Genomic DNA, 19053 nt, shown 5'->3' with positions numbered 1-19053 from the left:
TGGAACAATGCAGAATGGACAATGATGATCTATCATACTGAACCATGATGATCCAGTTAATGTCATGTGTTAAAAGCACACAAGGGAACTGAATGAACAGCTCAGCAATTCTGATCATTTGCAGGAGTGGCGTAACTTGAAGCTCCTTTTTACACTGGTACAACAGCAGCAATCAGAGCTTACATCACAGATGCCCGAGTTTCCACTGCAACACTCTGACATTGGGTGGTTTCTGCTTGTCCTCTAATCAAGGCTGGGTCTGCAACATTGGCTTAGAACTAACCACAATGAAAGAGGCAGTCTCCAGGATGAATGCATACTAATATAGAAGGTTGGAACTGTCTTGTCATGCTTTTGGACATTTTATGCAACCACTCAGGTAACCACTGCCAATGCACCAAGCAACTAATTGTGCAAATCCATCAACCTTTCCCATAGTATACTCCATTGAAGTCTCTGGAAGCAAGCAGATGGGTTATCGTTTCCCCCTGCCCTGTCTGCATTTTATTTGTGCCTGGTGACTCACCATGTGCAGATTCAGCCTCTAAGCTAATTCTACACAATGCAAACAGACTGTAGCTGAGCTGCTGATCACAAGTGATAAATTGAATGATGGAGTTATTTTCTCATTGTTGGCTTCTTATTCAGGCCAGGTGAGAGATCTTGGGTGTCTGAAAGAAAAATAGCATGAGGAAAGGTTTATAATGAGGAGACATGGCAAGTTAGAGGTGCATGCTTACACTGCTTACATTGAGTAAATCAGAAGAAATTGAAAGATGATGGCAAGTGGTACAAGAGAAGGAGGATTAGGACTGAGTATACCATCACCTTAAATGGAATCTATACTAGTACTGGACAGACAACTTTGTGACTGCCACTCCAATAATGATCAGCACTTTGTCCTCAAGGGTGTGAGCCAAGCTTAATTCCTCTACAGTTGCCGATGTGAGTTATGCATCACCGTCTCATACAAGTAATAGGGAATGAGTGGTTGCAATGGGTATAGTGGTGTCTGTATCGTTGGATAGCTGGTAGTGCGTGAAAGCTGTGAGATATGGAGTAATGATAAGTATGTGAGGATGGGGTACATGAAACCAAGGTAGAAGTTCTTGAGACAGTTTGTCAGTAGCTTAGGGCAACTGTGAAATTGGTGGTGCAGTTGTAGAATAATGAGATTTTACAATGTCTTCAAAGACCTTGTCTATGCATGAGGTTGTTATATTCTTTTGACGTCCTGTATCGACTTCTTGGGGCTTTCACTTTGGAATCTTTTCACAACTGCCTGGACACTGTGGGGCAAGATTCCCCCAACTGATTGGCCAAAGCCTCTGTCAGATACAAAAATCAGTAAGGCCACACTTGACTGTTTCCTGCTATTATATTGCCCAATGTATCTCAAATGAACTCCATCACTGGTAGCAGCCTCAAAGTAACTCCCCTTTAAGAATTACTGGCATTTCCTTTAATCAGAGCTAAATGGTGGTAATCCCCAAAAATATGGGCCACCTACATGCATGCTATAGGAATAAATATTGTAGTTCTTGCCATCTGGATATTGAAATCATCATAATGAAATGTGCATCCTGCACAGGCTCAAACAACCTTGAGTTAATCACTCATCACTATCCTAAAGTACGTTTTCCATTGATGTCCATCTTAGCTTCACTTGTCTTTTCTTTGGTCCCATTGTACTACAATGTGCAGTGCATGCCAATGGGTGCTATAAAAATAGAAACAATCCTTTTCAAAAGTAACTCTGTCATTCATGATTGTACTTCAAAATATTATTGTTTTGTAAGCTTGCCCTGACTTGACCGTTGAGTTTCATAATTCATTAATGTACAGAAAGTGCTCCATAAAACAGATGAGAAGAACCTGTAGAAGAGGGTTAATACTGTATATCAAGCACATCTTGAACTTATTTATACTGCCTCCTCCAATGGCCTACACTGATAACTCTTTCTATAACTGTTTTACTTTCAGTTGAAAAAGTTTCAGGTGACTGCCCTTTCACTATAGTTCTTTATTTAGTAACTGAACACAGTGAAAAATTGCCTGGATCAAAGCTGCTACTTCCCTTCAAATCGTAAATGCTTCAGTTAATGACCTAACATTTATTTTCTTAAGTAAATAAGAATACCACTCTTAATATTTCTTCATAATTAAAATTACTGAATTCTTAGGATAATTTTCATTACTTTTACCTGTACATTGTCAAGGACAATAAGTTATTTTCAGATTTACATAATTTTCTCACTATATTGCTTATTGGAAAACAATGAATGCAACTAAGTGGCAGTGTTAGCTCAGTGCCCCTGAGTCATCAAGTTGCGGTTCAAGCTCCACACTGCTGACTTGATTACTTTTCATTGGTTTATGCTTCAGTATAGCACTGGGAGAGACTTGCACTCAAAGGCTGCATCATTTGTTGCATGAGAAATTAAACTGGTTTCTCAGATAGGCAATAAAGTTCCCATGGCTCTGTTCAAGGAGGATCAAGGGATTTCCCTGCTTTCTTAATCAAGAATTGTCTTAAAGTGACAACAGTAAAAATAGATTATACCAGGTCAATTATCTCATTCCATGTGAAAGCTAGCTGTGCATAAATTGATTGGTTTGTTCACCATTTATCAAGAATATTTCACACCACTTCTGGAACTTCTGAGGACACAAAAATATAGAAATACAACTTATATATTTCCATTCTTTTTTATTATGGATAGAACATACATGAATTCTTCCCTCGGAACAAACCAGGAACTTACTCATCCACAATACAACCTATTTTTTAACTTCTAGACAATTTTGTGGTCAATGTAACCATTTCTACTATAGCTGATGCTCTGTATGTTTAATAAAAATAACTGTTAAATCTCTTTTCTGGTCATTGTTAAGACATGCTTTTTACTCTTTTTTCCTATATAAATTGTTTTACAGAACCACTTTGAACTGCATCTGGCCAAATAATGCTGACCGTATTGTCATGCTTTGTATTTCAGTGCAGATATTTCCTGAACCCCTAAATTAGAAGTTGTAAGGCTCGCAAGATTGAACTCAGCAATAAGCCAGTCTCAAAAATGTTACTTTTGCCCTATGAAGGAGAATGGCAGGGATATTCAACTGTCAAGTCACAAAGGAAATTCAGGTTGTGTGCACGTAAGATAGGCAATCTGAGTGTAGCTTATGATGCAGGAAGGAAAGAAGAGTCGAGTGTTGTGCAGGAGCTTCATTTTGTACAAATTGCTCTTCAAGTTTTTCTCCACAATTGGAACCTTCACTCACATTTCTTCACACTCTTGCCACAACTGTGACTACATGCCAGGTCTTGTAGTCCAGCAATTGGTTCTACAACAGATTACTATGATTGCTGAGGCCCATCCAGCACTGTAGAGCATGAACCTGTAGTCCTTCCTCTGGGTGACAGCATTCAAGGGATCCATCACTATCACCCCATCAATGCATTTGCTGTTTTCTGCCTGCCAGCCAGGCTAGATTGCTGTTGCTCAGAGATTCGTCAATTCAAAGCCAGAATTCTAGGCTAAGAGAAGGTCATCCTGTAAGGTCATCTTCAAGCTCAAGTCTATTATCATTGGCATACATACACAGTGTATAAATGCCATGAAAATTAGCTTTTTGCAGCAACAGCACAGTACATTACAAACATAAGTTAACATAAACTTAAATTAACATAAATTATACATAACTTACATGACAAAATAAGCATAACAGCACTAGAGCACGAGAGAAAAAGAAATATAGTCTGAGGTAGTGTTAGGGTTTATCAGGTTGGTTCTAGAACCTGGTGGCAGTGGGGAAGAAGCTGTCGTTACCAGCTTTTCACCAACCATGTTGCAACCTCAGGGATGCCACTAGCACACTAGAACTAGCAAAAACATATATGCAAGATAGGCAAGAAGGGAACACACAAAGATGATGATTTAATGTTTCCTTGTGATTTGTCATGTTTTCACTTAAAAATTTCATGTACAATATTTATTTTTTACTTTTAATTTTGACCAGGAGATACCGCAATGATCAGCAACAGATGGAAAGTAACAGAAGGTGTAGCTGATGAATGGGGAATTTTAGTATCAGTTGAGTTATTCATTGGAAGTTGGCCACAAAGAGTTCTTCTCCTTCTCTTCAGTTCTGTTACAGAACCTGGTGTTCCCCCAGCAAGTGGGCCGATCAGGGAGCAAGATTGCTGAAAGTTGCAGTCCGGCGCCGGTGACCAGACTGGTCCAGCACAGTACAGTACTGTTGGCTGCACTCCTGCACCTGCTCCAGACTGTACAGCTGCGCCTGTTCCCAGATGCACTATATGAAAATGAAGGCAACTCACCATTGCCTTCAGTATGCCAGAACAGCCAATTGCCAACTCGGCAAATGAGTGTTTGAAGATCAGGATCTCAAACACAGTACAATGTACATGATCTACTGGACAGCAGTGATCCCTGCCCTCCTAAACACCTCTGATATGGACTACCTGCAAAAGCCACACCAAAGAACTATACAGATACCATCCTTTATTTCTACTGCATTTTTCCCAAATCCTCAGGCAATATAGGCAATCAAATGTCAACATCCTCTCCCAGGCCAACATTCACACTGTTGAGACCTTGATAACACTTGGTCGTCTCCATTGGAAGGCCACATTGTTCACATGTCCGACACCAGAATGCCAAAACAGACACACTATTCTGAGCTGCATCACACCAAGGTACCTCCAGGTGGACAGAGGAAATTATTCAAAGATGTTCTGAAAGCCTCCTTGTAAAAGTGTAATATTCCCACCAACTCATGGGAATCCCTGTCCCGTGGCAGTTCAAAATAGAGAAAGATCATTCAGTATGGCATTAGAATTTTGAGTCCATTTAGCTGAAGTCCAGAGTAAATGGTGAAAGGATTGTATCACTTTCCAAACTACCCACTCAGCCGCCCCATCGAACCAGTCCTATCAGAAATATGACAGATTCTGAGAACCCTTATATTAGCATCTTAAGGCACCTCAGATATGTGGAAATTATCTTTCAATCCTGAGGAACCACCTACATCATTTAACACCTTCCTGAAACACAAACATCTCCTAAGCTGTTCCACACTGGGGTTACACTTTCGACGTCACCATCCTCTGCTTGGACACACAGTTGGACAGTGGATTAATTCGCATTTGTGACCACCTTGAACTGGCTTTGGGGGTCAGAATCAGTGGCAGGAAGAGTGACGTTATGTTCTTTGACAAATGGCCTGACTAATTCTCTGTTCCCTTTACCATCATGTCTGACCACTTGAAGGTGCTAGGAATTCTGGTTCAGAGGTGCTGGGGCATGTGGTGAGAATTGGCTGGAGCAGATAACCAAGGTAAAATAAAAATTGGGACTAGGGAACAGCATTTCCTCTCGATGGCAGGCAAGAACCTGGTCATCAGGTGCAAGGTGCATTCAGTCTTGCCATACGGGGTGCAGGTGTGGTCCATACCCCAACTCCTGCAGTCACCCAAACCACCTTCCATTTCTTCTGGAAGTCCAAGACTTCTGACAAGTAAGGCTGTACAAGTCTCCAGAGAATGGGGGAAAAGATGTACCCAACAATGTCCTCATCCTGATGGCCACCTCTGTGTGTGGCTGTATCAAGTTGTGCATAGATCCAAAGTACACAAACATTAAGTGTCACTACGTGCTAAGATTCTACTTGCCCCCAGTGTTGCAAAGGATGGGGCTAGCCTCATTGCTGTGTCATGTTCTTTTCAGATGGACATTGCTGCACTCCCTGTCCTTTATAAAATGTTCCAGCAGAAAAGCATCTTTCACCACAAGTCTAGCAATTGTCAGCATGGAATGTCCTGCAGGCCCTGCAAGAGAAGGACACAATGGATTCTGTATGATGGTTTACCGAGCAGAACTGTCAAAGCCATTTGGCAGAATTCCACATTGACAGAATTCACCAACAAGTACCAAGATCTCACTTGGATGGAAGTAAAAGGGGTCTTCCCCGTCAGATCCTTCCTGTACGGTCAGAGTCTCACTCCCAATGCACACTGCCCTTGAGACAGATGCCAAGAAGGTCTGGGAAGGGATGTAAGGATCCTTGCCAAAATTCACCCCTAGCAGTGTGTAACAGATGACTCTCTGATCTACAGGCTGTTTCCGGGGACAAATACCAAGAGAAACATCAACTGGTAATGGAAGATCATCAACTCGGTGAAAAACACACTTTGGTCTGCCCGAAAATCGTTGATCTTCCAGTGCAAGGAGATGTCCATGAGTGAATGCTGTGGAATGGGGCATTCTAAGCTGCAGGAGTATGTGCTAAGAGATGCACTGAAGCGTGGTGCAGTCAGCACAAAGGCTGTGTGGAAGGACCACAATCTAAGGTCCTGTCGCCACTGGACACTGAGGGGTTGGGTTCTGTTTAACAGCTTCAAACACTTCCTGTGTGTAATTTAAAAGGTAAACGTTAGTGGCTTTGATGCATTGCAAATAAAATGTATTGGTTTGATGACACAATGAATGTACAGAAAGATATGTACTGATTGTATTTCCTGCATATAATTTATGAATTTTTTTAAAGATAAAAACAGTTCTGCACTGGGGTTCAGAATTGCTCTGTTTATACCCTGGGTAGCTATGGTCTCCTGTTGAGAGCCCTTCCCTCACACCCCACCCCCACCCCCTTCCCTTCTATAGAAGCTTTTCCTGCACTGTTTCCCCTCTGCTCATTCCCTCAGTCATATTTTACTCTCAGGGAAAGTCTTGAAGTCAAATCAAAATCTTTCAGGACCTTATACATAACAACACAAATGGAAGCCATTCGGCCCATCAGGTCCATGCCAACACCCAGGAGTGCAATCCCCTTAGTCCCTGTATCTCTACAATTTATTCTCTTTAACATATGCCCATCAACTCACCTTTGATTCTTTTTTTTAAATCTGCAATAAAAGGTAATTTACAGTACAATTAATGTACCAGAATGACTTTAGGATGTGAGATGAAACTGGAGCACTGTTTTAGGAAATCTATGCCAACACTGAGAAATGAGCAAACTCCAAGCAACATCTGAGGTGGGTTCAAATCTGAGTCCCTAGAGCTATGATAAAACAGAACTCCACTGCTGGCACCACTATGCCATCCATCTGTTTTGACCTGCAGTTTTAAGGAGGTTTTGAAAGTACAAACAATGTACAATCACACCAAGCCAGTAGAAACCAATAAGCAATGAACCAAAAATAGATAACAAGTCTTTGGGACAGTGCTGGCAAAAGAGGCCCTTGCTCCAGCTGGATATGTTTTTGTTCGGCAAGGCAAAGAGATTGAGTTAGACAGAGTGCTGAGTTCCAGGCAAGTTAGGAAAGTGTTAAGTTTACCACAAGAATCATCTAGTCTTGTACTTGGGCCTCAGATTACATTTTGCAGAGCAACTTGCAGTCTTACAAAACTGCACAAGCACTGTAAACTTCATATTTTTTTAGACAATAAGACCATAGAGTTGTTTCTTCAAACTCGCTGACTCCCTGTCTGCTGATCCTTTGGGATCAGGCTATTAAGAGATTTCCAAATAAACAGAACAGATAAACACCATGTCCTTGGCTATTCAATCGCCTCTTAAAAAGTGTATCAAGGTCACTGTTTGAGTGAAACCAATTTACCTGTTTTTCAGAATGCCAATAAACTCAAAACCCTTAGGCGCGAGTCACATCAAGGCATCTCTTGTATGATGATAATTCAGCAGTGAACACAATTAAGACATTGCCTTCAGGTGATAATGACCCAGCAACCTATATGACATCAAACCCACTCTGGAACCCAAATTCGCTGTAATTATGTTAAACAGTACAGGTTAATGTATATACCAAGACAGGCTCAAATTATGACCTGAAAACAAATAGGAAAATTAACAACCTGTAAATGCTACAGATGCTAAGGTTAATAAATCATTTAATTTCCTGTTCAGTTACAAATTTTCTTTTGAATGAGTGAATAACTAGGAAATTAAATTTCAAAAATAAAACATTGATATTAATGTTACGGTAGGGTAGCGGTTAGCGTGACGCTATTACAGCGCCAGCGATCGGGGTTCAATTCCCGTCGCTGTCTGTAAGAAGTTTGTACGTTCTCCCGTGTCTACGTGGGTTTCCTCCAGGTGCTCTGGTTTCCTCCCACATTACAAAGACGTACGGATAGGTTAATTTGGGTTTAAAATGGGCGGCGCAGACTCGTTGGGCCGGAAGTGCCTGTTAGCACGCTGTAAATAAATAAAATTTAAATAAATAAAAATAAAATAAATTTAAATTAACTTCACATGACACCAAGTCAAAATTAATTTGGTCTAAACATTAATGACATTTAATGTAGTCTAACCAACTCCAGTGAATGGAAATTATGAATCTAACAAGCAAAGGCAACTTAACAAGAACATGAAATTGTAAGAAAATACTGCAAATGCTGGAAATCTGAAATTAAAAAGAAAAAGTTGAAAATATTCAGCAAGTCAAACAATATCTGTGGGACCAGCTAGTATTTCGGGGCCGTGACCTCTGAATCACAAAATGCCTCATCAGAACTGGAAAAAGTTAAGAATGAAACAAGTTCTAAATTGCAGAGAAAGGTGGATTCACCTCATCATTTTTCAATTCATTTTGCCAGTTTTTAACATGTTGCTCAATTTTAAACATTGTTATGTTGGCTACCAATAAAAGTCATCTTCGTGAACTCAAATTTTCCAATGTTCTATTTAAAAAAGGTTTTACTATAACCTTTCATAAGTTTTTTTTGCATGATGGGTCCAATGCTTCCTTTAACATTACATCATAAAAAAAAGTTTAACGAAGACACAAGGAAAACACTTCTGTTAACTCACAAACTTTTAAGTCCAGGGATTCATCCGCCTGAAAAATTAAAACATGCATTTCATCATTCTGATATAAAGCTCAAAGGAGTTGTAATATACTAAAAACGCTTGGTCTAAGTGTCAGTATTGGTATTGGTTTATTATTGTCACTTGTACTGAGGTACAGTGAAAAACTTGTCTTACAAACCGATCTTACAGGTCAATTCATTACACAGTGCAGTTGCATTAAGTTAGTACAGAGTGCATTGATGTAGAACAGGTAAAAAAAACAATAACAGTACAGAGTAAAGTGTCACAGCTACAGAGAAAGTGCAGTGCAATAGGGTGCAAGGTCACAACAAGGTAGGTCGTGAGGTCATGAGGTCATAGGTCTTGCTTCCCTCGCGTCTGTGTGACAGTTGAAAACCCATTCTGGAGATTTAAGCATGAACGTAGGCCTATATTCTACTATTCTTTTAGAATTGCCATCAAATATGAGATTAAACCAAGGCTTTACCTACCCCTTAGATAGACATAAAATATTTCCTTAATGTTATTTACAGACAACCAATATCTCTCAGTGAACATCAATTGTAAAAATGCATTATCTGCTTATTTTCAGGTTGTTCTTTGATGGAGATCAATGAGCACAGGGGTGGCACAGAGGCACAGCTTAGTGGAACTGCTGCCTCACAGCTCCGATGATACAGTTTCAATACTGACCTCCAGTGCTGTCTGTGTGGAATTTGCACGTTCTCCCTGTGACTGCGTAGGTTTCCTCCAGGTGCTCCAGTTTCCTCCAATATCCCAAAGATGTGGTAGGTTAATTGGCTGCTGTAAATTGCACCAAGTGTGTAGACACTGGAGGGAATTGATGAGAATGTGGGGAGGATCAAAAAAATAGGATTAGCATAGGATTAGTGTAAATGTGTGCTTGATGGTAGGTGGGATGAAGCACCTGTTTCTGTGCTGTCTGACTCAATGGCTTCACAGAACATAGTTGCCCACATTACAGCTGTGATACTTTCTTGTGCCTTGAGGTACTTACAATCAGAAACATAGAGAGGCAAGGATCAGTGCTGCCAGTCGACCATGGTTACTGTGCCAGGTCTGACATCTTGATCATTAAATACAAATTTTCCTCAAAGACTGTGTTGAGAGTATGAGAAATAGTCCACATTCTCGAGAGTTTCACTGTGAATTGTTATAGTTGGAGGGCAGTGTTGTACAGCTATGGAAGATTGGTAAAGAACCTTTATCTTGCAGTTGTTGAATGTAAGACCTAAACTAAACAAGTTGATGATGAATTGGAGCTCAGCGGGCAGGCACAGAGAAATGCCTAAATACTGCAGCTGCACTATTGAGGTTTGGGTATCCTTGGTCCTGAAGTGTAGTGGAGCATATGTTGTACAATTTCCCAATAGTTCTTAAGATTAGCTTCCTTCCAGCAGGAAGTTTGCTGGATGCGAGGTGTAACATAACAGCAAGAAATATTTAAAAAGTGTAAGGGCAATGACACAGTGTGTTTGGACAATAGTCTTCACTGAGTTTGGGGGTGTAGATGCATTGGTTCAAATCATGGCTTGCAGGCCATCATGAAATATTCCTTAGATGAAGACAAATGTCTGTGAACATCTGAATTTGAGAACAGTGCTCCACAATCCCTCATTTGTGGTGGAGTCAAAGGCTCTATCAGAAAGAATGACTGGAAGAACTACTCTGTACATACAAGTCTGTTGAAATTATGCTTCTAACCTCAACAGTTGGCCATGCTGCTGTTCTTTGTTTCCTTTTCTGTCACATATGTGACAAAGAGGTTTCTGGGAATAACACAAAGGGATGAAATGTGTTGTATAAATGATAAAGTATAGGGGAAAATTGCCTTTTTTTCCAACCAATATTTGGGTAACCTTTAAAACAGACGATGTCAAACGTGTGCCAAACCTGGTACCTCTTGCAGGGAAACTTTAAAGCATTATCTACACACAAACAAATTACTTTGTGTGTTGTGGGGGGGGGGGGGAGGTGTTGGTGAATCAGCTTGTCTTCTGAATTATCAGGCATCTACAGGATTGTAAAATCCACGGGATTTACTTAACTATCTGTGTCATATGTTAAAACCGACAATCAAGGGCTTGGCATTGTACGTGGGAGTTATATTTAATTTATACAATCATTAACATTGTGGGGTGGCAGGGTGTTTCGATCAGGCAGGGTGTAAACTTTAAACTCTCTTGGAAGTTTGTCAAAAGTGCAATTAGGTTTATCACAGGTCATCGCAACAGTTTACACACCCCAAAAACGTTTGTAAAACTATACCCCAAACGCCCCTCTAGCGGCGTGGTAACCTAGGATACGTTTCCAAGCATTCATTCCTGGCGACTCGCTCCTTCTGCATCCGCTTTGCAAAAAAAATTCAACTTACTTAAAAAATAAAACTTCTTACTTCACTTTCATGCAAGTGCCCCACATTTTCCCCCAGAGCTAAGCCCATCCTCCGCCGAGATCATGAAATTTTTTCCAACACCTCACGCAAACGACACCAACCCAACCCACTGCCACCGGAGCTCTAGCGCGACAACACAAGCCCGAGTGACACTCCTCAAGGCCAATCAGCACGCCGCTGCCTCTCGCTCGCCTGCCAGCGAGGGCCAATGAGAGGCGCTGGTTCTGAGGGCACGGCGCTGGGTTGGGTGGGGCCGGGTAGGGAGGCGGGGCCTGAAACCCGCCAGCCGACAGGAGGGCGGTTGTGGTTGAGCGCGCTTTGTCGGGTGCTGGCGGCGTTTGACTTGTGGACGGTCCATGCGGTGTTGTTGACACTTCCTTCGAACGGGAGCCTGTCACCATGGTGTAGAATGGCAGAACAGCCAAGCATTCCCTTCAGAACCACGGGTTCCAGGGTGCTGCACCCACTCAGTGTCTTCCTCAACGTGCCGCTGGACCAGGTAAGGGACCCGCTATTCTAGCCATTTCTTCTCATGCTTCGGCTCCCTCACTCTTGTCCAGTCCCCAGTTTGCAAGCCGAGCCTGCCTGCACGGCCGCGGCAAGACTCTCCACGGTGCCAGATTGCTTGGGGGGGGGGGGGGGGCTTTTTTCTATTGGGCTGTACGTGCTGCTGCCTCGGATGAATGAACGGAGGTTTTGCCTTGAGCTGGCCCATCCCCAGCAGGTGTGATCTGAAGGTTCCGCACATGGCACTCTTTAAAACTCAACTTGGCTTCTGACAGAGTGAAACTTCACAGGAGATCAGCAAAACAGGAAGCAGCATAAGGGATTATTTGGAGAGGTGGATAAAAGTTATGGTGGTTTTAGCCAAATTCTGGATGGGTCTGGGAAGGGAATTCAGAGCTTGGGCCTAGGGGCTGAAGGCATAGTGGACTCTGGTGCAGTGAAGGAAAATGGAAATTGTACAGGAGGCCAGTTCTTGCGCTGCAGAGATCCCGGAGGATTGGTGCTGCAGGATCAGGAGCCATTGTAGGTGAGTAAATACCAGGCTGGTGGGTGAATCTGGATTTGGCATGAGTGTGGACTGGGGCAGCAGATATTTGGATGAATTCCAGTTTACTTAGGCTACTACTCAAGATGACAGCCAAGAGAAGACTGGAATATGCAAATCAAATAGTAACAAAGACGTGGATGACAGTTTCAGCAGGAACTGAGCTGAGTTAGGAGTAGCGACAGGTGATATTACAGAAGTGGATTTAGTAGTGGGCAGGAGCTGGCGTTGAAAGCTTATTCAGCTATAGACAAGCAGCATGACAGGAGTGAAGGAGATTGAGAGAGATGGTAGCGAGGCAGCTCTTGGTGTGATCAGTGAATGCATGCAACCTAATGCTTTCTCAAATTATTTTGCTGAGGAAGGGTGTATGTGAGAATTTGGGGGGGGGGGGTTACTTGGGGCACAGCAGGGCTAATTCTGTTCAAAGGAAAACTATTTGCAGGTGAATTTCCGGGCAATAACTGGATAGCAAGAAAAATAGTGAAAATACAACATTTTTGAATATAAAATATTCATTCAGTATGTTTTGTGTTTCACCACAATTTGCAGTCTCATGGCCCAGTATATTTCTTCCCTCCATAAGAGTAGTAACACTAGTTCATTGATCTGCATGGATGGGTGTGTCAGAAGCGGTACCTAAAGATTAGGTGTCAACCTGGCGAAACCAGAACGTGAGGTGATATGTGTGACAAATAGTGGAAGCAGCATGTCATTGACAGCTAAGTAATCCCACAATCAGTGGATCAGATCAAAACTCTGAAGTTATGGGGCATTTAATCATAGTCACAGATAGCTAAACAACTAATGGGAGGAGGTAGATCTACCAACAGCCCCATTATTGACGATGGCAGGACACAGCTGTGTGTGTGAAGTAAAAATTTGAAGCACACACAGCCATCTTCAGCCACAATTGCTGAGTGGTTGAACCACTTCATCCTCCCTCTAAGGCCCCACCATCACAGAAGTCAGTCCCCAGTCAATCTGATTTGCTCCACAAGAAGGTGCTCAACATACTGGATGTAGTAAAGTTTTGCTGAACAGTTGTACTCGGGTACTAGTCGGACTTCCGACCAAGTTGTTCAAGTATTGCCCAATACTCAAATCTACCACAAAAACAAGGATGAATCCAATTTAACCAGTTATTATCCCATGATTGTTTAATCACCAGCGAAGTGATGGAAGCTATCAATGACAGTGCTGTCAAGTAGCACTGACTGATGACCTGTTGCAAACTTTAATGCAGCCTTCAAATGGATTTCAAAGAGCAGGTGAGAGTAACTGTCCTTGAATTATAGTCAAAGAGTCGTAGAGTTGTGCAGCAAAGAAACGGGCTCTTCAGCTCACCACGTCCATGCCGACCTTTTCGCCCATCTACACTAATCCCATTTGCCCTCATTAGGTCTATATCCTTCTGTGCCTTGTCTGTTTAACTGCCTATCTAAATGTCTCTTAAACATAGTGATTATCTCTGACTTCACTAGCTCCTCTGGCAGTGAGTTTCAGATACCAACTACTCTGTGTGAAACAAAAAAAAACTTTCCCCTCAAATTCCCTTTAAAATTTCTTTCTCTTATCTTAAACCTATGCCCCTTTGTTTTGATATCCCTATCATGGTGAAAAAAGATTATGATTATCTACCCTATCCTGTCTCTTACAATTTTATATCAGACCACCCCTCAGTCTCCTTTGGGGCCTGGGAAAGTAAGCCCAGCCTGTCCAATCTCTCCTCAAACTAAAATCCTCTAATCCAGGCATCATCCTGGTGAATCTCCTCTGCACTCTCTCTAGCACAACCATATCTTTCCTGTAGTGTGGTAACCTGAACTGCACACAATGCTCTAAGTGCAGACTAACCAATGTTTTGTAAAGTTGCAACATAACCTTGTGACTTTTGTATTCCATGCCCCTATCTATGAAGTAAGCTTGCCATATGCATCCTTCACCACCCTTTCTACCTGTATTGCCACTTTAGGGGAACTATGGACTTGAACTCCAGGATCCCTCTGTTCATCAAAATTCCTTAGCGCCCTGTCATTTAGTGTATATTTCCTACCCTTACTTGTCTTCCAAAATTCATCACCTTGCACTTTGTTAGGATTAAATTCCATCTGTCAACATTCAGAATGACCATGGTTGGTTCTCTGATGTCAACCTCAACTTCAAACATCATATTTATCAGCAGGATAGTACAGTGTAATTCAACTCCAGTAAGATTGCCTGTTCAAAGCCCTATTTACAGTTTCAACCCTCTGGGGCCCAGCTTCTACATCTCCCATTTATTTCCATTCTTGCTCCGTCCAGAAGCAATGACGCTTATGTGTGAATGACTTCTACTTCTCCTTAACCCCAAAGAAATAATGGAGTACATTTTCCTTTTTAAGCACTATTTGCAATCCAGGTATCATTTGTGATGAAGAAGTGCTGTTTTATGAAAATAGCTGAGAGTGATTTTTGTCACATAAGGATTTTTTAGTGGGAATGTCTCTCCAATCACCCAAATAATATTTTAAATCATAGAAAAGCTCAAACTGATTCAAATATTTACTAGTTTCATTTATATTATTAAATACATTCTTTAATATTTAAAACCACTTCAAAGGAATGAAATTAATTTGAAGAAGAGCCTCCTCCAAGGTCCATCAATGTACATCATTGGCAGCAACTTCATGGTGTTTAATTTTAACCAGAACGATGACCAGTATTGTGGGTGGGGCCAGCTCACAGCTCGGTGTTTGCTTTCCATCAGCATGGAAATTCAATAACTGCCAGAAGTAACTTTATTTCAAACTTTCTCAACCTTTTATGGTGGCTTGGTCAACAATGGTAAAACCAGAACAAACTTGTAGAGAGGGAATTCACATCTCAATTTGTAACTCCTTCTATGCCAGATCCCAATGGTAGTCCTCTAAATCTTTAAATAAGTGATTTCTTAACTATATCTTAGCAACACAGATAGCTTCATGTAATAGTTTATCTCCACTAATTTTATCAGGACAATATTTGACTGAGCCTTTTTAAAAAAAGAACTAAATACAGATGTACCTTTATAGCAAAATCAAGAATGTGTTGCAGTGATGGGCTGAAGCAGTCTGAATTTCCATAATCTTCCGGAAGGTTACAGTCCATCGTTGGAAGCATCTCCCCAATTGGGTCATTTTAATTGAAACTGCAAATCTGTTGCCTATCTGTTTTGGACATAATCAGAAAACCCATGAAAAACCGCATGCAAAATATTGCTAGTTCTGAGAAGTGTGGTTGCCCTGTGCCGAAATGTCAAATATATCATAAACTTTCGCAATGTTGCCAGTTGCAAAGGAAATCTTAATCATGGGGCTGGGTGCAGAATCCTTGGTGTTTGAATAGTTTTGTTTTTACTGCTAATGTTGGATTGGAAGCTGATTTGGCACATTCTTATTGTTTAACAGTCTCAGAGACCTGAGATTTTGGATTGCTGAAGTTGAGACTTCTGGTGGAGAATTAAAGGTGTGTGTAGCTGGTGTTTGTGTGAAACTGACTCTAGAGAGAAGCTGCTATTGGATCAGAACACATCGAGTATAGGAGAAGACCTGAGATGGAAACATGAGATCTTTTTAGGCAAATTAGTAGAAAAGAAGTTGCACCAGATGCATTGCCAAATTGGGACAGTATGATGCGAGAAGTGATTTTGGAGAAGGATAGTTGGATTAACTCTGCCAAACACAAAATAACAAGGAGAGAGGACATAGTCCCGTGATGTATCTAAAAGATTTTGGTAGCCATGATCAGTGTAATTCTTGATATGGATAGGACTGAAACTAGAGCCAAAATGATTGATGAGGAATGGTGATGGAAGTGTGAATGTCTTTACTCTAAATAAGTAATAAAGAGATAAATGTATTATCTTGGTGTCATCAACCAAAACTCAAAAATATCCCCTTCTACAAGAGGGAAGCAACAAATAAAGAACTTAACCATAAAGCTAAACAAAACTTGCATGTCTAGAAACTCTAAAATGTAATGGTGGGTGCAACTTCACAGCCCACCTGGATAAGACCATCTGGACTTATAAATAGCAGCCTGGAACAGAACCGCTACAGGTTTTCTGTCTTCTCCATCCAAGGATTAGTTGTGCGGTGATGAAGAGGAGCCGGGAGCAGTTCTTGGAAACCCTACCTCAGCTGGTCTTAAAAGCAAAAAACAAACTGCTGGAGGAATTCAGCGGGTCAGGCAGCATCTGTGGAGGGAAATGAACAGTTCAGTCGAGATCCTTGCAGTCACAATGCCAGTCAAGTGCTAACTCAAGCCCAACTCTGCTTAGCTTCTGAAACTCAATCAGATTAGGGGGTTTTCAAAAATATTCCCATCATATATATCACGGAAGTTAGTGAAGCCAAATGAATATGGTGCTGAGGATGACAAGATGTCCTTGTGACCTTAAAGATTGGAAATTGAGCAAAACTAAGAAGATGGAATGGCTTGAAATTGGGATTTCTGAGAAGACAGGCTATTAGACGAAGGTCCAACCATGACTGTACAAGGTTTTATTTACACAAAATAGTCTTGTGCTCTTCGTTTTGGATTTGGAGAAATATATTGTGGTGTTGAATTAATATCAATGCCCATCAAATTCCAGTTATATTAAGTAAGGATTGTGACTCTTACTGTGATGTTATAGTAAAAGAAACTGCAGTGCACAGAGCCAGAAAATTAGATTATTAGCATAATATTGTCATTTTGGTAAAAAGTGTGAGATGGTTTCAGGTAAAAACTACTTCTGCTGGCAGGACAAGGGATTGTGGTATGGTTTTGTTCTGTTGCCTATATTTGGTGTGAATTGCTGTGCATTTATGTGGAAGTTTAAGACAACCAAGAGTGCTCAGAAATAAAACAAACTGCAGATGCTAGAAATCTGAAACAAAAACAGAAAATGCGGGAAACTCTCACCAGGTCAGGCACCATCTATGGAAAGAGAAACAGAGTTAATGTTTCAGGTCGAGACCCATCATCAGAACTGGGAAAGAGTAAAATAAGTTTGTTTGAAGCTGCATTGAAAGTCGAGGGAAAAGTAAGAAGGACAAAGGGAACCTCCCTGATAGGGTGAGACTGGGGTTGGCCAGAGTTACTGTGGAGATAAATAGTGGTTGATATGTTAACAGTGACAGTTGGAGAGCAATATTACAGACTAAAGAGTGTAAAATCTCATGAAGTGCAGGGCTAATGGGTGACTGACCACAGAAATGGCCAGATTTGATACAAAAAGAGAAAGAGAGTTACCTGAAGTTGGAGAATTCAGTATTGAATCCGGAAGGCTGCAGTGTGACTTCACAGAAGATGAGGTGCTGTTCTTCAAGCTTGTGTTGGACATCTGTAACAGTATGGAATGCCACGGATAGATAGGTCAGAGTGCAGGTGGGACGGAGAATTAAAGTGGCAGGCAGCAGGAAGCTTGGAGTCACCCTTGTGAACTGAATGCAGGCTCTACATAAAGCTGTCACCCAATCTGCATTAGCTCTGCAATGTAGAAGAGACCAAATTTTGTGAATGCTAAATTTAGTACAAGAGTGCTGTATAGTAAACGATGTAGTTTTTATGTATAGATACCATTATAAAGCAATGATTTTGTGCATAGCATGCATCCACAACAAGTGACTTTTTTCAGTAATGTTGGTAATAATTACGTTAAATGTGGCCAGAGCACTAATGGAATACTTAAACTCATATTCCCACATAGCCACAAGATCTTTTATTTGAGAGGACGAACATGACCTTGATTTAATGCCTCATTTGAAGACAGAAGCACTAGATTAGGGGCTTGAACCCACATTATTCTGCTTCTTGGGAGAGAGTGCCACCAGTAAATAGTGTTCAGAATCCACATATTCTTTTAATGTCAGTTTTTCTGCCAGAAATGAATTGGTTGGCACTTTTGAAGACCGCTGGAATAATTAAAACGTTTGGGATCAAAATGATTTTAAATAATGAGACAGTCTATATTGGAACAGAAAAAGTGAAATTAGAGCACTGTTATTTGGTAGTGGTGTGAGAGAAAAGGAGATTAAAAAATGACAGTCAGAACAACACGCATGGCATTTTTTTCTATTCTTACTGATTTCTTCTTTGCCTACACTTGGGTTCCTTGGTACTGTCTGGGATGTCCCCGTACTAGTCTTTTGCAGCATTTACTATTTTCATTTCTCTTTGTTGCTTGGGTTTACATAATTGTTAGTGTATCACTTTAAAGTAAAAAGGTATGTTTGGCTATTTCTATTAATGTCAAAAACATTTTCGTGAATTCATAAATTTTCTCTCCTTTGTTTAAAAAGGCTGGTCTAGGTTTTGTGGTGGTCATGTGTTCTGAGGTGTTCTTCATCATGCCACCTTGAAACTGATAGCAATATTGGTTTTTCATATTTGGTTTGTTTAAGGTGGAGATTCTGAATGTGAGTGCTACTCAGACAGACTGATGACTTTACAGCTATAGGGTTTCAGAGATCCCATTGAACTGACATCTGACAACAGCAGATACCTGAGAAGGGGAAGTTCTCACTACAGAGGCTGCTAAATTTTTGTCAGGAAACTTTTTCAAAGTCAGTGGGAAGGATTTCTGCTTTGCTATTGACCACAAATTAAGGCCACACTGAAGCAGTTTTCAAATGTGTATTGAAGGACTGATGCATCTCCACTGTATCAGTGTCATGTCCTATAAATTCCAATTGTAGAAGGAATTATAAGTACTGTTTTTCAATTG

The 19053-nt window shown here is 41.0% G+C and overlaps 1 protein-coding gene across 2 annotated transcripts in view; it reads left to right on the top strand.

The window, feature by feature from the left end:
• The first annotated feature begins 11568 nt into the window (after positions 1 to 11568).
• Positions 11569 to 19053, top strand: part of mboat1 (membrane bound O-acyltransferase domain containing 1) — an 88125-nt gene continuing 80640 nt past the window's right edge. For both annotated transcript variants that reach the window (XR_007956373.1, XM_052016318.1), the window contains exon 1: positions 11569 to 11771. Coding sequence is in view for 1 of the 2 variants with exons in the window: in XM_052016318.1 (XP_051872278.1) it covers positions 11682 to 11771 (90 nt within the window). In the remaining variant the exon portion in view is untranslated. The remainder of the gene's footprint in view (positions 11772 to 19053) is intronic.

The sequence above is a fragment of the Pristis pectinata genome, chromosome 5, assembly GCF_009764475.1.
Source record: "Pristis pectinata isolate sPriPec2 chromosome 5, sPriPec2.1.pri, whole genome shotgun sequence".
In the NCBI taxonomy this organism is placed as follows: Eukaryota; Metazoa; Chordata; class Chondrichthyes; order Rhinopristiformes; family Pristidae; genus Pristis; species Pristis pectinata.
This window is presented reverse-complemented; position numbering and strand designations above follow the sequence as displayed.